The sequence below is a fragment of the Phodopus roborovskii genome, unplaced genomic scaffold (genome assembly GCF_943737965.1).
Source record: "Phodopus roborovskii unplaced genomic scaffold, PHOROB, whole genome shotgun sequence".
NCBI lineage: Eukaryota > Metazoa > Chordata > Mammalia > Rodentia > Cricetidae > Phodopus > Phodopus roborovskii.
In genome coordinates this window covers 50,839,918-50,862,614 of record NW_026126418.1, presented here as the reverse complement: position 1 = coordinate 50,862,614, position 22,697 = coordinate 50,839,918, and the positions used below count along the sequence as shown (strand labels likewise).

The 22,697-nt window shown below is 38.1% G+C and overlaps 1 protein-coding gene across 2 annotated transcripts in view; it reads right to left on the bottom strand.

The window, feature by feature from the left end:
- Positions 1-31: 31 nt before the first annotated feature.
- Stam2 (signal transducing adaptor molecule 2) overlaps positions 32-22,697 on the bottom strand; it is a 58,639-nt gene continuing 35,973 nt past the window's right edge. For both annotated transcript variants that reach the window (XM_051184697.1, XM_051184698.1), the window contains 6 exons: positions 22,358-22,440; positions 22,154-22,241; positions 21,009-21,063; positions 8,716-8,866; positions 4,666-4,835; positions 32-2,231 (listed from right to left, as the gene is read on the bottom strand). In XM_051184697.1, the coding sequence (XP_051040654.1) occupies positions 2,003-2,231; positions 4,666-4,835; positions 8,716-8,866; positions 21,009-21,063; positions 22,154-22,241; positions 22,358-22,440 (776 nt within the window). In that variant the 3' untranslated portion in view covers positions 32-2,002. The remainder of the gene's footprint in view (positions 2,232-4,665; positions 4,836-8,715; positions 8,867-21,008; positions 21,064-22,153; positions 22,242-22,357; positions 22,441-22,697) is intronic.

Sequence of the window (22,697 nt, the reverse complement as noted above, 5' to 3'; positions counted from 1 at the left end):
CACAAATTTGTAAATGGAAAAAATAAAATCATTTTGAGGAGAAACTTCTGCATATATTAAACTTCACAGACACCAATATATACTATTTATATACAGATCATGTTGCATGCCTTCCTGGCTGGTCCCCATTTAGTGAGTATGCAGTATTTACACTGACTTAAAGGCTTCTACTGAATAAAGTCTTTATAATTTAAACAAGAACCAAACATGAAATGCACAAACATTTAGATGAGCTTATTAAACACAGTCCGGAAGAGAAAGGTAAGATGTGCCCAAATATGCAAATGTTTTCATGAGCAGCTCTGGATACTTTTACATTTATTTCCCTAATTTTTAAAGAACAGATTATTTCCAAAAATGTAAGGTGCTGTGTTGCAGTACATTCTTATAAGTACATAAGTGAATTCACCTGAAAGGAAATGCTACATGAAAAACAGAACATGGAGTTTGGCTAAAGGCTGAAACTCTTTCCAGTCTCTGGTACTGACATCACACACACAACAAAGGCTTGCAGGTACCGACTACTCTCTTCAGTGTGGACCACTTGATGCAGTAGTGTGTTCTAGAATAAAGTTTCTTTGAAAAAAGAACATACTTGTAATCAAATATCTGTAAATAGATAAATGACAAAATTTCCAAACTGTCTTCCAATGGATTTTCAATAGAAAGATTAAGTGCTTAAAAATATAGAGAGAAGTGCATTCAATCAAAATTTTAACGTTTAAAAAGTTAAGCTTGGAACATTGTCATGATCTAAATACGTGTCTGAAACATGTGCATCTATGTTTTCTAATTTGCTGTTATGTAAAAATCAGAGTAATGTGCAAAGTTTTCAGAAAAAAAAAATCCTATTGGTTTATCATCAGCTCCTACAGTATGTGGGATCTTGAACTATGAACTGACTTAAAACGTTGACTTCAGAAAGATAGCCTGGCATCCTCCTGTCAGTCATGCACTTTCTACCAAATCACTGCCTGCTGATACTGCAAAGGCTGGAGGTTACTTCTGAGGGAATGCACAATTCTTTTGACAGCTTGGCACGATGACAGCTTACCAATGGAATGCCAATCACTTCTATAAGAAAGTAACATGCCCACCTCACACTTCACACCCATGACAGTTTCTATCACATCAGATTATACAGTCTCCTGGCTCAACTTCACTGATAATCCCTAAGAAGGCAGTGAGCACAGTCTCTGAGGACTTGGCAGGAAGGAAAGCCAAAGGACAGAGCCTTCATTAGACAAGACCAAAGTCACTTGCAAAGGTCAGCAGCGGCCATCCTGAATAGGAGGGACAGCATGCCTTTCCTGGAGAAGGTTGACATTGTGTGGGGCATTCCTAGGCCCACTGCTGTCACAGGACAGGCTAGCTGCTTCGCCACTTTTGCATTTACAAGGCTTTCACTGTCAGTAATAGAAAATACTTTTGTTCCTTTCAAATTGCTCTTGCTGCTTACACAATTATATGCTAATTATTCTTCAGTATAGCACTGGGAGCAAAAGTGACAGAGCTGCGAACACAACTGGAATTTAAGGAGCCAAAAGGAAATACACTGGCAAGCTTAAGGCTCACACTGAAAGATGCTCATCTTGTAAGATTATAGGGTGGTGGAAATCCACAAAAAAAAAAAAAAAAAAAAAAAACAGACAAAAATGCTTAAAGGTCTTCGGTGATCCTCAAAAATCTCATCTTAGAGGAAATAATGGTTTCCACTCCTATCTTATATACCACTGTAGTGTTGTAAGGCTGCTCATCCAGGGCCCAGGGAGTACAAAACCAACTGAAACATTTTCAAGGGGCCTCTGATCAAAAGGAGAGCTTCACACGAACTGGATTGAAAAACAATCCTTTTATGGCCTTCAGAGTAAGGTGGGGTTTTGTGCTTTATTTATTATTCATGGTTCCTTTTGATTGAGAGGGTAAAGTTTGAATATTTGAGATCAGAAACCCCAGGTTGAGTGACAGGCCTACAAGGACTTCCAACAGCCCTGGTCTGTCTCTAAAGGAGAGGCTGCTGGTGGTAACTTGTCGGTGGTTGTGCGGCTGGAGGTGCAGGAACTGCCACTGGAAATCCTGCCAGCTGTGGCAAACCTGACGCTGTGTTTTGGTAAGAAGACACATCCAATGACATCCCCACGGGCTGTGTGTAAGCAGCTGGACCAGCAGCTGACTGAAGATGAGAGCTCTGGTTCATGTAAGAAGGGTTGGAAACCGTGTCCTGTGCAGTGCTGCAAAAGAAATTTTACAAAGGAAATCACATTTACCTTAAGTTATGGCAACAGATCATCAAGACAAACATGCCTTTTCCATTTTGAGCTTATGTAGTCATCACATACTGTTAACATAGTTTTGTTTGTTTGGTTGGTTTTTTTGAGACAGGGTTTCTCTGTGTAGCTTTAGAGCCTGTCCTGAAACTAGCTCTTGTAGACCAGGCTGTTCTCAAACTCAGAGATCCACCTGCCTCTGCCTCCCAAGTTCTGGGATTAAAGGGTGTACCACCACCACCTTGCCTTATTTATTTATATTTTTTAAGGGCAGGGTCTCACTATGTAGTCTTGGCTATCCTGGAACTCTGTAGGCCAGACTAGCCTTGCACTCAAAGAGATCTGCTTGCCTTTCCATCTGAAGTACTAAGACTTACATTTTTATTTAAACCTCGAGGCTCTGTGCAATAGTTACAATGAAGTGTTGCTATCTTGGATTCTCCTGTACATTATAGTAAACTAAAAAAAAACATAAAAAAGGAATGCTCACCAGGCAGAGGTGGTGCACACCGTTGATCCCAGCACTCAGGAGGCAGAGGCAGGTAGATCTCTGTGAGTTCAAAGCCAGCCTGGTCTACAAGAGCTAGTTCCAACACAACTAGGTCTACACAGAGAAACCCTATTTCAAAAAACCAACCAAACAAACATAAAAAAAAAAAAAAAAAACCAGGAATGCTCAAAAAAAAAAAAAAAAAAAAAAAAAATCAACAAAATGCAAGATTACAAGGCTTACTTAAACTGGCTTTAACCTCTCTCTCAAAGTATTGAAAGTACTGAAAATGCAAACTGTTTTTGTCTGTGATTCCCACAGCCAGCATCAAAGAGCAGAGCCCTGTTCAAGACAAACCACTACACACTCACACCCCTAAGCTTTTCTTTGAAAAGAACTCAGCACTTTCAAAAGGACAAGCATGCACTTACTCTGTACTACATAATAGTATACCCTGCACAACAGTGTACCTGCACAGCAGTGTTCCTTACATAATAGTGTACCCTGCACAACAGTGTACCTTACATAATAGTATACCCTGTACAACATGTACCCTACACAACAGTGCCCTGCACAATAGTGTACCTGCACAATGGTATATCCTGCACAGAGTACTTTACAGATCAATCGCATAGAAAAACAGACTGGCTGACTCACACTCTAAGTGGGAAATAAACCACACTAAATTGCAGGACTTTGTTTTCTCCTATTACTACTATAACATAGATTTACTTAAAACATTTATTTTTAAATCACACCAAATATGTTGCTTATAGATGAGGACTAATGTTGATATTATACCAGCTTTTTCTCATAATTCCTATGACTCTGAATAACAAAACTGTAATTATCTCACATATACAGTTTATTTACTTTTCAGGTAGTCTTTGAACTTCCTCCTCATGAACTTTAAGTTGAAAAGGGACCTTAGAAAGCAACTATATATAATACTCTATACATGTTTTCTTTGATTAAGTACATTGTTAGGAAGATGTAAAACATGACTCTCAGAAATGTTTGTATAAAAATACTAAAGTCCACCCCAGCATTCAAACTTACTGCCTTTTATGAGTAAAAACAGTAACTTTTTAGTAACTTTTTTTTTTTTTTTTTAAATATTTAGGAGTACACACAGTGACCCTGACATTACTTCATTAGGCTAACTAATGACAGCACAGTGCTAAGAACACCATGGCATCAATCCCTATAAAGGACCAATACAAAATAAAGACTGTCTAGGAGCAGGGGTAAGGGAATGAAGGTGTACAGTCCTAATCTCAGCACTCAGGAGGCAGAAGCAGGCAGATACCTGTGAGTTCTACGCTAGTCTGGTCTTCAGAGCAAGTTCCAAGACAGCCAAGGCTATACAGAGAATCCTTGTCTTGAAAAATAAGAGAGATTTTTGTCTCGGGTCTTAAACTGTAGATTTAAATCTTACCAACTATTAAGGTATTAGCTGAAGTAAAGGTAGCACCATTCTATTCAGTGAGAGTAATAATAGTCACTTCTGTAACTCTACCTTAAGAGTGGTGGCACACACCTTTAATCCCAGCACTCAGGAGGCAGAGGCAAGTAGATCTGTCAGTTCGAGGCTGGCCTGGTCTACAGAGTGAGTTCCAGGACAGGCTCCAAAGCTACAGAGAAACCCTGTCTCAAAGAAAAACAAAAGAGTAAATAAACATTGAGAGCTAGTGAGGTAGCATACACTTGATTCCAGTACCCAGAAGACAGACAGACGGATTTCTGAAAGTTCAAAGCAAGTGAATTCTAGGACAGACAGAGCTACATAAAGAAACCCTATCTCAAAAAACAACAATAACAGCAAAAGTTAGGAATATTACTGTAAGAAAAGTCCATAGGTTCTCATTTTAAAAGTAAGAAAAATTAACATAACTCTCCAAAACTTACCTTAAATATGGAGTTTGAACAGTGTGTGTTGTTACTGAGGAGTTCATATTTGGAGGCAGAGATCTCAGAGAGCCCATAGGATCAGGTCCTAGGCCAAAGCTCTGGGCAACAGATACTTGGTGAACATTATGACCCAGATAGTTTCCACCATGCGACTGAACTGCATATGTCTATTAATCAAAGAGGAAAAAAAATGATACCTTGCTCTCTCAATCATTTACTAAACATAACTAAAACTTTAAGACTTAAGGGAAATACAATTTTTAATTATTTAGGAAACAATCTGATTCTACCAATCTTTACACACTGGAACAAAACATGGAGAGCTTCCAACTCATGGTGTCTAAGCAATGAACATTTACAATGTGTTTAACTGTTCTTTGATTATGTGGGGACTATTCTGAAGTACAAAGTTGAAATCAATCAAGAGTATCTATTAACAACATACATCTTGCCAAAGAACCATCCCTTGAAGGGAAACGCGTGATTACTCCAGGTCACCATGAGAATAATAACTCTTTTCACTCTCATTCCAGGATGACTCCTCCAATTCCTCCCTGTTGAACAGAAGGTTGAAAGAGAGGACCAGGGGCCCAGGCCCTCTCTGTCTTATGTACCATATCTCCTGATACAGTTGTTTAAATGAAAATGTTCCCCATAGGCTCACAGGGAGTGGCACTATTAAGAGGTGTGGCCTTGTTGGAGGAATTGTGTCAACTGGGGATGGGCTTTGAGGTTTCAGATGCTAAAGCCAGGCCCAATGTCACTCTTTCTTCCTGCTGCCTGTCAATCTAGACATAGAACTCTTAGCTCCTTCTCGGATACCATGTCTGCCTGCATGCTGCCATGCTTCCTACCATGGTGATAATGCATTTAACCTCTGAACCTGTAAGCCAGCCATAATGAAATATGATGGGGGGGGTGTACTTCCGTATGCTGTGGATATATGTTTCTCTTACTGGTCGATGAATAAAGCTGTTTCAACCAATGGAAAGGCAGGATTTAGCCAGGCGGGGAAATCAACACAGGGATAGAGAAAGGTAGGAGGTGGAGTCAGGGAGATGCCATGTAGCTACCAGGAAGCCAGGATACCTGGGCACTCACCAGTAAGCCAAGACCACATGGAGATACAGGTTAATAGAAATGGGTTAATAATTAAGATAGAAAGCTAGCCAATAAGAAGCCTGAGCAAGTGGCCAAATAGTTTATAATTAATATGAGCCTATGTGTGTTTATTTGGGACTAAACAGCTTCAGGACCAGGTGGGACAGAAACATCCATCTACAGAAATGCTTTCTTTTACAAGAATTACCCTGGGCATGGTGTCTATTCACAACAATAAAATCCTAAGACACCTGCTTTCAGAAGATAAGAAAGGAGTTGTGAGATAAGGCAAAATGCATCCTCAGGACACCCCCAAAGGCCACCAAATTCTCATGTATACCTCTGTAATTTTCACAGGAACAGCTCCCTAAGGACAGAGTCTATCTGCCTACTTATAACAGCATTCAAAACAATGCATGTGTTTTAATAAATATCATATAGTAGTAATCATTGGTCCAGTTTTGCTCAAAGCAAAAGTCACATTAAAATTTAGAATAGTAGGCATGCCAAATAAACTACATTAAGTGCAATGACATTATCTCTCTCTTCAGCAATGACCAGTAACCCAGTGCCAAGAAGCTGAGACTGTAAGAGCAGACCTGAGCAGTTCATAGTTTCCAAGTGTCCTCAGACATCACTAATGGTGCTACAACCCCATCCATTCTAAGAAGATACATTTTTCAAAACAGAATGGGGATTTTGGATATTTCAAATAAGCTCACAGGTGAATTAATATATTAAGAAGAAAGCTGCATGAAAAAGTAAACCCTTGGGAAAACAAAAGGACAGCTGTACATCGACTATAACAAAGAAACCAGGCACAGGAATGGCTACCCTTCACAGGCACAAAAAAAGCAGACACACAGTTCTACTCAACAGTGGGACAGACATTTCTACCTTGTTCCACTTTCATAGAAGCAACACATGTATTTTTGAAAATGGAAGTAATAGTGGATAAACTTCAGGAGTTTTTCTGTACCCAGAAATCCTTTCTAAGCTCATACATAATTTTCAGAAAGTTCACAGCATGGTATATTTGATAAATGCTTCTTGTCTGGTGTGACAGTTACCACAGTAACCATTTAAAAAAAAAAAACTCAGCAATTATATTGTGCCACATCATCTAATTTATGCACCCACATTCTACTTTTTCTCTTTGGTGTTTCCTTCACACACTCTATTGCGTACTGGTTTTCATAAATTAACATGAATTTTGCTCAACCATGCTCAATTTAAATTTAATTGGCCAAAATTTGAAAAATATTTCAGAATTGGGGATACTGAAAAAAAAATAAGTATTCTAATGTCTGATAGCAAATACAAAAACATGAAAAGTACTGGGAAAGTGATACTGTTAATGGGTAGCTTATGACAACTACACTTCAGGGGCCTGTAGCAAAAATTTATTACACTGACTTTTTTCTTTCCTTTGGTTTTTTTGAGACAGAGATACTGTGTATAGCCCTGGACATCCTGGAACTCACCTTATAGACCAGGTTGGCCTCAAACTCAGAGATCCACCTGCCTCCGCCTCTTAAGTGTGTGAGGCACCACTGCCTGGCTTTTTCTTTTTAACATTTTGAAGTCATGAGTCAAAGAAAATATAAAGCATGCTCTGAGAATAAAAGAAGCTCTTAGATGCAGAGAGCCACAGCCAAACATTAGGCAGAGCACAGGGAATCCTGTAGGTAAGGGGGGTAAGGATTATAGGAGCCAGAAGGGTCAAGGACACCACGAGAAAACAGCCCACACTAACCAGGACTCACAGGAGCTCACAGAGACTGAGTCAACAGCCCCAGAGCCTGTGTTGGTCTCACCTAGGTCCCCTGCATGTGTGCTATGGTTGTGTAGCTTGGTGCTGTCTCATCCAGCTTTAATAAGGGATTACCTAGTCTTACTGTATCTTGATATGCCATGTTTGGTTGACATCCCTGGGAGGGCTGCCCTTTTCTAAAGGGAAGAGGAGGAGGAATGGATCTGGGGGAGAGGGGACGTTTTGGGTAAGGGACTGGGAGGAGTAACTTCAGTTAGGATGTCAATATGTGAGTGAAGAATAAAGAAAAAAAGAAGCTCATTAACTAATTTTTACATAATTAACTAAGACAAATCCTGAAAGAAGTTTTTAAAGAAATATTTGATCTCCTTGTTGAACAGTACCCAGAGGATTTACATAGCATGACCGACATAAAAGGACCCACACTTTATAGTAAAGGACTTAACATCTACAGAAAAGATTTATAGCCCATATTACTTACAAAGGTAAATGAAGAACCAGAAATCCCCTGATTTTCTTAATGATCTTTTCATTGTGTTAAAAATGAATTGGAATGTATTTGTGGAATCACTAGTAATCTTTGCAGTAAACAGTGTTTAGATAATACTTCCCAAGACCACCAAAGTTTAGTGTCGAGGTCTGAGTATGAAGATCCCAGCCCTGTACACCAAAGGCTGTGTGTTGGGAGGGCTGGCTTCCAGCTGTTTGGTGCTCAAGAGCTCTAACTTTACCAGGAATCAATTTGGTAGTGAGTCCATAGCTGATCAGGCTCCATGGTGAGGACTCACCGGAGAGAAGAGGTCACTAAGGACTTCTGAAGGTTTACCTCGGCCTCAGATCTTCGCTTCTCTGCTTCCCACCCACAGTAAGGATGGGGTGGCTGTGCTCCACACATGCTCCTTCAGGCCCAGGGCAATAGAGCCAGCTGGCCATGAACTGAGACATTTGAAATCATTAAGCCACATAAACCTCCTTTTAGTTGGCTCTTCTCAGGTAATTTATCACAGTGAAGGAAAGCTGACACAGTCAGTTTCATAATTTTTTTTTTTTAACGGCTGAGCCAACTCTCCAACCCTAGTTTTATAACTTTATTAACGGATATTAGATCTTTAGTATTATGCTCTTAAACATTTACCTTAAAAAATGAATACTTTCTCAAAAGCAATGCTCACCTGCACTGGAACCCCAGCTGATGGAGATGAGTAATGGGCTGGATGAAGTTTTGAATAGACTGAATAGACAGGTGCTTCATTCACCAATCTGTTATACAGGTCCAGCGCTTCCAAGACCTTTACATTCAACTCAGACAGTTCTGAATGCCGCCTGGTATAGAAGACAAGTATTTCCATAGAAATGTAAATGGCTGTTTAAATTTAGTATATTTCTATTCACACTGCAAAGGGCTTTTTTCTTATGCAATAAAAGAATAGTCACAAAGGAAAACCGAGAGGAGAAATTTTTAAATTCAGTCAATAGGCTGATAAGTCTTCCTAATATGGGAAAGTCAGAGCTAAACCTCATAAGTGGAAATCAATTCGTAATTTGTACTAGAACTTACTTTACTATATTATAGACTGATGCTGAAAGTTCAATTACAAAGAAAAATAGTCCCAATTTCAATAAAAGTCTGTGCCTTAATTATAAATCTCACTAACACAGTATGCAGGTGATACCCAGAACTTCTGTGAAGTATGCTGTGACTTAGGCAAGAGCATAATGGAGGGAAAAAAAAAAAAAAAAAAACCCACACACATTTTAACTTGCTTAGATCCATGAAAGGAGCAACTAAAAAATTATTTAATCCCTCACCTGCCATTCAGTGACATGGGACATGGGTGAGAGAAAGATGCCCTTCCTCTACCACCCCTTGCTATCTGGGGCAGGTGAGGGAGCTGGCCACTAGTTAGAGAACTAGTCCTGTCCTACAGCACACAGAAGAACCGACCTTGCACCCCACCTGGGCAGCACACTAGAGCTGACTCTGTTGCCCCCTAATACAATCAGGAGAATGGGCCCTGCATCCTGCCTGGGCAAAACAACAGAGCTGTACCTGGCGACAAGTGAGGGAGACCCAGCTCTGAGGGCCAGAGAACATAAGCACTGACCCTGCTTGGTGCTGTAAGCTGCATTGGGTGAGCTAGCCAAGGCAGTGCTGGAGAGCTAATCCAGGTAATGAGGAAGAGGGAGAGCTGACAGGCTGACCAACCCAGCTATCACCCAGGCCCAGTACCAAGGCTATGAGCTGGCCCACCCAACATCCACCCAATTTATGAACGTTAGAACATGAGAAAAAGACAAAACTTCAGATCCAAAACAGCAGGATCTCCAAGACACAGGGCAACAGAATACCCAAGAAGAACCCCAGAGAGCCCATTATTGGTAATGTAACAGAAACCAGAGGTCTCAACCACACCAATCACTTATGGCAACGAACACTTGCAAGTAAAGATGAACAGACTAAAGGGTAAACTGTGTGTCTCAATAGGCCACACTACAACTTCCTCTTCTTTTTTGTTAGGTTTGTTTTTGGTTTTTCTTTTACATCTAGTTTTGATTTCGGGGCAGGGGGAGGGAAGGAATGGAGGTTTGCCAGGGAAGAGTAGGAGATAGGGAGGTAAGTGTGTGACGTGAAATCCACAAAAATAAAAAATAAATGAAAAAAAAATATAAGTATTACCAAGAAAACACAAGTAAAATCTCTCTATATACAAGCTAGTCTCCACTCTCCTTTATTTACTTGTTGGTTTTGAGGAAGTAAATAAAACCAGATACCTTATTATATAACAAATCCAAACAAACATTTCCACATTTGCCCAGGGAACATATGGCAAAAATCCTTCTGATTTGGTACAATTCTGCCTAGTCCCCTGGGAGTAATAAATGACAACTTATAACAGAAAAGTTTGTACAAAGTAAATAGCTGCTTTTTATCTGGCCCAAAGCACCTACAATCTATACTGAATGTGGTTCAGTCTATAGAGAGAGGGGAGAAGCAGAAGCAAGCAAAGATACAAACCCACCACACAAATGGCCATCTCTCCTTTATGAAAATCTGTCACCTAAGCAAAGAAAAAGGTGATGTTTCTTCTCCTGCAATGATTGTAAGCATGTCCAATTATCTTCAGAAGCACCCAAATCTGCAGAAGTTAGGTGTGTGTACAAGCAAATGTGTGACTAAGAATTAACATAAGAATCTTGTCCACACAACCCAGCAGACAGATGAAACACTGACAGAGCTGTGGAAGGCCGCACAGAAGAATGAAAAGGACAATGTACGGTAAATAATTGTTTAGGGAAGGCCGTAGAATATCAGATTACAAGTCTGGAATACAGTCAAAAAGGACAGCAGCTATGTGATAATTTATTACTTATGACTTATTAAAGCATGCCTGAGGGTTCAGAATGTAAAGCTAGCCACAAGTCATAGAGGGCAGGCAATGGTGACACAACTTTAATCCTAGCAGTCATACTAGCAAGCCATAGAGCCAGGCAGTGGTGGCACACACCTTTAATCCCAGGACTCTGGAGAAGAGCAGATGGCTCTCTCTGAGTTCAAGACCACCCTGGTCTACACAAGAGTGAAGAGTAACAGGGCTCATGCCTTTTGATCCTAGCACTGGAGAGGTGGAGACAGGAGTGATATGGCTGGGTGGAGAAAAGAATGTAAGGCAGGAGGAGACAGGAACTCAAAGTTTTTGCTCTGAGGATTCATAGATATAGGATTGCCACTTCAGCTTGGTGGAGGTAAGATCTACTGGCTTGGCTACTTTGCTTCTCTGATCTTTAGCTTGAAGCTTGATCTCCAATATCTGCTTCTGGGTCTTTTAAATTTTCATGATACAATTGGCCCAACATTAAGGTATGAATTTACAAAAATTCACTGGCTGAGGCCCAGGCCTAGGCCTGAGCTGCAAGCAAGACTCCCACTGGAGTCCCTGCCCAACCAGCTCAGGGCATACATACCCACCACATGTATTTCTTCTTAACAATCCTGTGAGGTTTTTCCAGCCAGCTAGCCAGCTCATTCTCTCCCTCCCTTCCTCTCTCCCTCCCTCCATCACCCCACACCATAGGATTCAGGCTTTCCCTACAGCCCCTCTCTTCCTCTCCTTGAGCTGCTATTCTCAGCCCATGGCAACTCGCTACACCTCATAGTTCACTGACATTGTCGATAGATCCAGTAAATATATCGGGGATTCTTAAAGGAAGGAATTAGTTAAAAGAGTGTTTACTCACAGTAAAAATGGGAAACATAATTACAATGAAGTCACTGTATGATTATGCAATGAATGATTTAAAAATGTGATTGACATACTGTTAATTATCATTTTGATAATTCCTGGTTTATCTCTAAAAAAGTCAGTTGATAGGAGTGCTAATATTCAAGCCTCAGAAAAACTTATTATAGTAGATTATAGTGCTAGTGAAACCCAGACTCAAAAATTAAATGGGGAAACAAGTTCAGCATTGCAGTTTTTTAGAACACTCTAAGGTCTTAAGAGAACCAACCTTAATATATCCAGTAGCCTTACAGGAATCGCCAAATGATAGAGGTTCTATAAGAGCTATTTGGAAGCCTATGACAATGTTAGACTTAGGGAAATTCAATGAAGTTGTAGTTTCATATGGCATCCATCCACCATTTGTAAAGCAGATGATAAACACATGGTCAGTTTGTAATAAAGTTATCCCTATAGACCGGATAGACTTGATTAAAACTATTTTAGAGTCTGAACTGTAAGGACAGAAAAATACAGCCTAACTCTCCAATGACCCCAGGAAACTAGAAGTCTAAAAAAGCCCTAAATACCTTAAATTCCAGACCCTGTCCCCTGGCAGTACGTAGGCAAAAGGTTACATTCTTTGCTGTTTATGACAGGACCTATGAGTACGTGATCCTGACCTCGTAGGATAACACAGGAAATGAGCTTTGTCACCCCACCCTGGAGCCCCGCAAATGCAGACCTCCGGGGCTATAGAAAACTGACTGGTCTATAAAGCGCCAACTTGGATGGTTTAAATTCATTGGCCTGTACCGTGCAGGCTCTGGATGCTATGAGATGATTGGTTTAAGATGTGTGGGCTTTGTTGTAACCCTATAAAAGCTGTCTCAATTCTGTACTCAGGGTCCTCAGTCCTCTACCCCTGTGTGGCGCATGACTGTGGACCCCAGTGCACTTGGAATATAAAAGACCTTATGCTTTTACATCAAGACTGCTTCTCGTGAATGATTTGGAGTGTCCCCTTTTCTGGGTGGGAGCGTGAAGGTCCATGCTCTGCAGGTCTTTAAGAACCACAATTACAATGGACTTCCTGGTTCAGAGAAGAGGCTAATAATATTGAACAATGGGCCAAAGCCAAAGATAAGGATATCTCCCAAGACCAAATTCTTGAGAAAAGCAGATTATTATGGAAAAGGTCTATATGATTACATCTCTTGGGTTTACACCATGAAGCAGCTTTGAATGCTTAGGACAAAACTGGAGAAGTAGGAAAGAAAACTGAGTCAGTTACAAAAGTTATACAAGTACCAAAGTAAGCCTTTATGGATTTCTTACAAAGATTGCCATCAGCAGTAAGTAGAATCAGACACAGAAGCTAGAAAAATAATAACTGAAACTATGGCTTTTAAAAATGCTAATGCACCATGCAGAAGGATAATTAGGCCTTTAAAAAGCAAGATCAGCACCTTTTGAGGATAGGATCTGAGATACAATTAATACTGAAGCTCATGACCATGCTGATGAAACATGGATAGGAGGGTGTAATTTCAAGAGGTTTAAAGAAAAACTGAAATGTCAAATGTTTTAATTGTGGCAAACAGGGTCACTTGATAAGGAATTATAAACAGGGTGTTTCTAGAGACAATGCTTTTTATAAACATAATCCAAACAGAATGCCCCTCCCTTCTTGTTGGAGCCCATAGAGATGGCTTTACTTTCAACTTGATTTAAGGCAGAGAGTTCAAACCCACTATAGCTGTCTCAAGGTTAAACAACCTTGAATGTTTTAGACTAAGATGTGGCTAAACTAATGGATGTCTTACCTTGACAACTAGGACATTTGGCCTAAGAAGTAAATAATGGATGTTTTACTCTAACAACAGGATATATAGCCTAAGGTGTGGCTATTGTGTATCTTGCCTTGACAATAAGATACTTGGTTTAGGGTGTGGTTACTTGATATTTTGGGTATTGAAAAGGTAATTACACCAGCTTGTTCTTTGTATCTTGGCAAGGAAGTCTCTTTGCCTTACTCCACTTGTGACTGGGATATATAAATAAACTTGGGACCTTTTTTCCCCCAGTATTCACTGGAGTGCCCTCAGACTCTATTCTGTGTCTCTGTTTTTTCCTTAGTATCTATAATTTTTCTACTTATCATTCCTTAATCCATACTCTCTTTCTCATGCATGAACATGGGCAACAACAGATATCCCTCAACATTTTGGACTATATAGAAGGCGTGGCAAAGGCAGTCATTGGACAAAAGAATGTAGGTCAACAAGAGATTTTTCAAGACAATGCTTTGCTGTCTGGAAACTCCCTGAAGGGTCTCTCTAAGGCCCCTATGCTAGACCCAACTCAGACTTTTCCTGCACCATGGCGACCCCGTCCTAGAGCAATTAAAGAGCCTAATACCTATTGTAAAAAAAAATCATACTGCTTTGGATGATAAAAAAAAAGTTATTAAATAGAAAACAAAAAAGTCAGGAAAAAAATCACAAGGCAAATTTATTGGCAAATTTCTTTAAATGAAACCAAAATTAAAAGTACTAATAAATGATGCTATCATTGAAAGTCTGGGAAACACAGGTGCAGATGTAACAATTGTATCACAAGAATTTTGGCATCCAAATTGACCTCCTCAGGAGGTAAATATTCAACTTTTAGGGATTGGAACATTATCTTAGGTAAAACAGAGCATGAGATGGCTCGAACGTATAAGGTCACAAGGACAGAGAGGAATATTAAAGCTAAATGTTGCTAATATTGCAATGAATTTGTGGGGACACAATTTGTTGCAGCAATGGAATACTCAGATAAACATTCTCCCAATCTTAGAAACAAACCATACATTAACATATGGTTCTGGAAATTTTCTAAGAAGGTATTCTAAAGAACAATCACCAACCATTCAGGTTGTAAAAGAACAGGACACAACAGTTGATAATCTTCCAAAGACACCAACAGCTCTACCTTTAAAATGGCTGACAGACAAATCTGTACAGGTTGCACAATGGCCTTTAACAACAGAGAAACTGCAGGTTTTAGAAGAGCTGGTACAGGACCAACTAAAAGCTCAGCATATTGAGGAATCAACTAGCCCTTGGAATTCTCCTGTATTTATTATGAAACAGAAATCAGGAAAATGGAGAATGGTAACAGATTTAATGAGGTGATACAGACAATGGGCTCTTTACAGTCTGGAATTCCTTTGCCTTCTCTATTGCCTAAAGGATGGCTTTTCAAAGCTACTGATTTAAAAAGATTGTTTCTTTAATATACCATTACAAGAAAAGGACAGAGAAAAATTTGTATTCACAGTGCCTACTTATAATAATTCTCAGCCTTCTAAGAGATATCAATGGAAGGTTTTCCCATAGCCCCACTCTGTACCAATATTTTACACAGCAGCAACTGGAAATTATATATAAGCAATTTCTTCAATCTACAGTATACTGTTACATGGATGGCATTTTATTATCTGATTCAAATGTAGATAATTTAGAAAGAATTTTGAAGAAGTAAAGAAAATTTTGACTTGTTGAGGATTATAAAATACTCCTGGAAAAAATACAAAGAGGAGATTCTATTAATTATTTGGCTATCAAATAGGTTTACAGAAAATTAGATCCCAAAAGGTGCAAATTAGGAGAGACTGACTGCAGACTCTTAATGACTTTCAAAGATTGCTAGGAGACATCTCCCATCTATGACACATTATTGTGATAAAAGCTGATCAATTGATTCATTAAATTAAAAAACATGAGATGGTAACAAGAACGTAAATAATCTAGGGAATTAACAGCTGAAGCTGCTAGAAAACTGACATTCGTGAAAGATGAGTTACAGATAGCACATGTGGATCGTGTGGCTCCAAAGCTTAACTACATCCTAGTCATATTACCCTCTAAGCTTTTCCCTACAGGAATTTTAATGTTGAGGGAAGATATTATCATAGAATGAATCTTTTACCACATAAAAAACTGAGTAAAAAAAAAAAAAAAACTTATGTGGAAAAGATCTCTGAATTGATCCTAAGAAGAAAAATGAGACTTTGTCAATTAGCAGAAATCATTCCTGCAGAAAATATAGTACCTTTTACTAATGATGAGATGATGAAATTCACAAATTACGGGAATACAGTGAACACTGGCAAAGAGCTTGTAGTAATTTTTTTTGGAGAGATTACAAACAATTACCCACAATGCAAGAGAATTCAACTTATAAAGAGAACTAACGTAACACAGTAACTGGAGCCCCTACATTCTATACTGATACAAATAAATCAGGAAAGGCAGGTTACAAATCAAAAAATTTAAAGTAGATTCTAATTCTGTCCAAAAGTCAGAATTATATGCTATCCTCATGGTGTTAATGGATCATAAAGAACTTCTCAACACAGTTACTGATTCATAATATGCAGAAAGAGTTGTTTTACATATTGAAACCGCTGAATTTATACAAGATGATACAGAATTGATTTTATTTATTCCGTTACTAGACATAATCAAGAATAGACATCATCCCATATATATAAAACACACATTTGTTCCCATACAGGTCTGCCAGGCACTCTAGCACAAAGTAATGATGGAATTTATCAACTACTGATAGGAAATGTGCTAAGGGCCTCAGAATTTCATAAATGACATGTCAATAGCAAAGTTTGAAAAAAGATTTTTAATCCATCACTTGGCAACTATTTTGTAGAATTTGGAAAATTAAAATATGTACACCACACCATTCAGGTTGTCAATGGGCAACTGCTCTGAGTTCAGAAAAGGCAGATTCAGTAATTACACGTTTGCTAGAAGTTATGGCCATAATGGGTATATCTGCACAGATAAAGACAGACAATGCTCCAACATATGTCTCTAAGAAAATAAAAGATTTTGCTTATTATAATATTAAGCATATTACAGATATACCACAAATCCTACAGGGCAAGCAATTTTAGATCAAATCAAACTCTAAAGGACATGCTAAATAAACAGAAAGGGATGATAAAGAACCCCAGAAAAGATTACATAATGCTTTATTAACTTTGAATTTTCTATACACTAATGAGAAAGGAACAACAGTTGTGGAGAGACACTGAATAGAAAAAACTGAATTAAATCAGTTGGTACACTTCAAAGGCATGTTGACCTCCGAATGGAAAAGAACATGTGTTACATTGGGGAAGAGGTTTTTGAAGAAAAACTATGGATACCATCAAAACTGATAAAAATTGATTTGAACAAGAGATCTGTTAATTAGAAGAGCTGATTGTTCATCAAGCAACATGGCCATTTAATCTAAACTAACCTATAAAACTAACAAATGCTTGTCATTTGACCAGATATAACTTGCCAAAAGAGAACCTCCCCAAAATTAGGACTGGGGAAGGGTTTTATTTTTTGTCTTTTCAGGAAAATAAAATGAGACATTTGAAGAAAAAAAGAAAAATCATCCAGAAAAATTGTCCTAAGAAAGGGAGTAAATTGGCCTATTGGTATATCACATCTACAACAAGATAAAATTTCATATCTTCCCAAATGTTTGTTTCTGCTTTTCTATACATAAATATATCATAAATGGTCTTTTTGTAGCCCAACTAAAGATTAAAGCTGGCACTGGAGTTGGAGTATGGCTCTCTTCTTCTCTAAACTCAAGCATGCTTGTTAAAGAAAAACTAAAAATCTCTGTCACATGTCAGAAGAGACATCTAATATGGGACAGAAGAAAAACAAATATTTAAGGACTATTGTTTTGCCATTAATCTCTTAACCCTTTGATTTCTATATTGACTTTTAATAGCTTTTCTTAAAGCATAAATATTATATTTATATAAAAAAGTATAAGATTAATATAAATGTATTTTAAAGTTTTTGTCATGATATTAATGGATATGTAGAGTACTAGCTTATTCTAGAAAAAGGTTTCCTCTACCTTCCTATACATAATTTCAGGTTTGAGTCTACCAATTTTCTGCAGTGAACCATGATCATGCCTAACAGCAATCCTTGAAGTCTCCAAAAAAAAGGATGGCCCCACAATAACAATTTCACCAGAATTATGGCAACACCATTAAGCTGAACAACTTTGGACTACTAACTGCTCAGAGTGATTTCAGGAGGCCAGCTGAGATGACCCAGCCTCACAGACACTGCTCAGAACAATTTAGAGGTGGCTACCTGAGATGATCCAGGCTAATAGACTAGCCAGGACTTGAAACAAGTTCTTTTCTTTCCCATTATGCAGAGACTGAACAACAAATGATACAGCTTGACAATTAACCCAATTTTTCTTTCCAGAATCCCCTAAAGATGCAGTTACCACCAGGCAGCAGGAAGTCATTTTAAGAACATGACATCCACATACCCAAGGGGTGGGGTGGGTGGTTTGTGGTCACTCACTGGGATATGGATATTTGTCATTGTTTAGAGGGACTGGTTACTAGTTGTTATTGGTAATGGAGAAAAAAGGGATACAGATATGATAGGATAAAAATGGCAGATTAATGAATCTACTCTGAAAAAAGGGAGGATATAGATATAAGATTAAAGGTAGATTACTGAATCTACTTCTAAAAAGCAATAACTAGTTTTAAATATTTTATATTGGATTGGACTTCTGCATATTGTATACAAATACTGTATGTTGATACAAATTTGGGATTTGTTAAAATATACTGTACATACATTTCTAATTTAGTTCAAGATATTGTACCTATATAACTTATTTAACAATGTAATGGAAATTTCTAGTCCTTGAAAGTTATTATTACCAACTATGTAGAATAATAAGGAAATACAGATTAGTAATTTGTCAACAATGATAATTGAACTTGTAGTCATATTATCAAAGTCAAACAGATATACTTTAAATAGATCACCTTCAAACACTTCAGAGAGCTACAAAATATGGCATTTAAGATGTCTTAATAACATAGGTTCTTTTTTTTTTTTTTTCTTAATAACAATGAGACATGTCTGCTCCTGGCAGTACCAATCTACTACAGAGAAGATGATGGGCATCGAAGAAACTACAGAGACCATGGGCCTTGAAGAAACTCCACAAAGTGGCAAGAAAGTGCCGTTGCCTCAACTGCTGACAGTATGCTGTCCAAATTGAACAAACAGGGAGCTTGCACCTCTGACTCCAGCACTTGGGATCAACACATCTTAAATCCCAGCACTAGGGAGATGGAGACAGGAGTGATATGGTTGGATGGAAAAAGGAAGGCAAGGCAGGAAGAGACAGGAACTCAGAGCTTTTGCCTCTGAGGATTTATGGAGATAGGACTGCCATTTCAGCTTGGTAGAGGTTAAGATCTACTGGCTTGACTTCTTTGTTTCTCTGATCTTCAGCTTGAAGCTTGAACCCCAATTTCTGTCTCTGTGTCTTTTAATTTTCATGCTACACCGCTGTAATTACTGATGTTGCAAATGCTATGAAATTTTATTCTTTGGGTTGACAAATGAAATGTAAAATTTAATTTTCTAACAATAGAGTTTTATTGCCACCCCTACTCCCGCCCTGTAGGGATAGCAAACTGTTGATGATTCATTCAAGAAAAAAAAAAATGGTTTATATCTATTTTTGAATTCTTGACAGGAAGAAACAATCACTATCCAGCATGGAAGCTGTGTTTGTACCCACTGCTATGAAACATGGACACTAGTTAGTCAACTCACTACATAATAGCCAGCTCTCATTCAACATTAATTGTCATCCATCATAAACAGATACTCTGAGTTTTAATTCCTTTAGATATTAGATTAGATAATTCCTAAAGATAATCCTTTAGAATAGTGGTATTCTTTTTATTTAACAAAAATAAGGTTACACTGCCATATCTTCACATCAATCCATATCAGCAAACATTTATCAATGGCAATGATTTCTACTATGAAATACAGAATGTTTAATTTTGACAATGAATCTCACACTGAAAGGCATTTTAGCTAGCTGCATTTTTCAGTCATTGATATTACTGTGCTGAATATCAGAACATCTGACCATTGTATATCTCCCCAGGTTTAGTATGGACTTCAAATAGCTTGGGTAATTTTTTGGCCAAAGGAAATGTATACCTATATTCGTAGCCACACCTACAGCAAACTGGTCATTTTCTTTCTAAACTTTTCCAGTCTGACACTCACTAATCATTATTAGCAGATATATAAATAGGTGTGTGATGCTTTCTCCAAAAATATGATCAATCTATTACTGATTAGTTCATTTTTGTAGAAACACAAAGAATTTGTAAACACAGGCTATGGGGGAGCTGGAGAGATGGTTAAGCGCACTGCCTGCTCTTCCAAAGGAGCCAGGTTCGATTCTCAGCTCATTACCATCTATAACTCCAGTTCTAGAGGATCTGATACCCTCTTCTAACCTCTGTAGACACCAGGCACATACATGGTGCAGAGGCATACATGAAGGCAAAACATGTATACACATAATATAAAAATAATTTTAAAATAGTCTATGGAAAAAAACATTTTTCCTTGAATGAATAATCAAGTTTGATATTCCTACTTAAAACAATCTATTAGAAACTTAAACTACCTAATTCCTTCCTTTCTGTATTATCTATACAGCAGTTCAATGGCTAGGGGCAGGAAAGGGATAAGAATGGAGAGTAACTCCTTCTGCTGGACTTCATTTCTCAAGTTTCTCCTTCCAAGTTCAGAGAGAGCTGGTAAATGACACAGTAGCTAGGAACCCAGCCTGAAGCTGACAGTTGACCAACCCACCAGCACTGCTGCCCCTTCTCAAGAGCAGCAAAACCAGGGAGACAGGGGAACTGAAAGCGTAACAGAGACATGAGAGAAAACAGGCAACGCGGCTGCACTGCATTTAGCCTCTCAAATTGGAGAAATTCCACTTGTAATGTACACAGATGTCACTCTTCGGTATATAGCAAGTCAATGTTTGCCTAAAACTCCCATTTTCATTTTGTCCTCAATTCACTATCTTCTTTATTACTCAATTCCAGCCCCAAAACAAAATGACTGGTGTGATCAAATGCAAGAAACCATGATTCTGTGCATATCACATTACTACCACTGATGAAAAACAATGTTCCCCAAATAAAAAGCACTACCAGCACCCAGCTTTAAGAGCCTGGAAAGTAAACAGTAATTGCAATGGATGATAGCAGCTCCAGAAGCACTTCCACCAGTTCAGAGCTCTCTTAAAACAAGTAAACATGAAAATGATACTGTTTTTCACTACACGGAAATGCTCACCTATCAATCTCTTCAAGTTTTTCATCTATCATTGGGCCCATCTGCTGGCAAATATCTGTAAACACAGAAACAATTACAAATATAGAAACTTAATGCAGCTTAAGTCAGTTCCAACAATCTTTAAACAAGATAATATGCATCATCGTACAAAATATAGAGAAATAAGGTTATGCCAAAGAAGAGATGATAAAAGATCTATTTTTAACAATGTTTATAGCACCTTTATTATTATATACTACTAACACAGACCAAAGGCAAGGTCAAAATTAGAATAATCATGTTCCTGGGTCTATTAACCAAGTGACAGTTATCTCAAAGTTTGAAGAGTATCTACAGAACTACTAGCTAAGTAAAGCGAACCTGACCCACACTGTATACAGTACATACACATATGCACACACATTAAATAAGAACATTTTTAATTCAAGACTTTTTAAAATAAAAAGGTGATAAGATAGCTAAGCAGATAAAGGAACTTGCTACACAAGCCTGGTGACCTGATTTGATCCTAAGGACCCTCCTGTGGAACAGAGAGGCATCTCCATAAAGAGGACCCTCATATGGAACAGAGGAACTCCATAAAGACATCCTCTAGATTCCCCATGTGCACATGACATATTCACCCACATCACACAACGTGCACATTTATAAAAATACAAACACTAATAAAAATATAAATACCCCAAATATTTCCAAATGTAAAAACACAAATATATTCATAACCAAGCTCTCTTCTTTAAAAACAAAACAAAACAAAAAAAAAAGATTTTTTATCTACTGTATTTTTTTTCCAAAAGAAATTGTTTGATTTTGGCTTTGTGGTTTTTCTTGACAGGATCTTACTCCATAGCCCAGACTGGCCTTGAACTCATGACAACCTTACTGCCTTAGCCTTCTTCATACAATGCCCGGATCCCCAAAGCACTGAGGGTTTTTTGTTTGTTTTGGATTTTTTTGTTTGTTTGGTTTTGGTTTTTTGTTTGTTTGTTAGTTTGTATTTCTGTTTGATTGGCTGGTTGGTTTTTGGTGTAGATCAAAGAAGGATTTTTAAAACACAAAAGAATATCTGTCTTTGCTTTAATCTCTATAAACAGGCAATAAACACGTTCAGCAACATTAAGAAGAACTGAATAGTAACTTAATACCTTCTAAGTCCAAGAGATCTTGGGAGTCAGGTTCTGAATTCTTTGGATCTATGCTCTGGAGAACCTGAAGGGCTCGGTCCATTTTACCCTAAAAAGAAGTTCAAAGAGTTACCTTTGCTGAATAGAAAATCATTGTTCCCAGGCATTCTCAAAGATAATACATCTTTAAAATCTTGGTAGTTTATTTAAACAAAAGGACTATACCTCATCTATATAAACAGGCTCAGGCTCTGATTTCTTAATTTCCTCCACTTCATCATCATTTGCATTCAATTTGTCCACCGTTTCTATGGAAACAAAAAGTTATAAGTTCTTCAACATTCATTTTGTCAATTTAGTCATTTATTTCTAAGTAGTCTATTATTATCCATGGGTGGGGAGAGCTCTTTAGTCATCACACTTCATAATCAATATATTATATACAGTCATTCATCACACCACAATATTTATTCAGCACTCATAGTGTCCCAAGCCTCCTTCCCAGTACTTATGTACACACAAGTGAATAAATGGAAGAATCTCACGTCTGTGGAAAAGTGAGCAG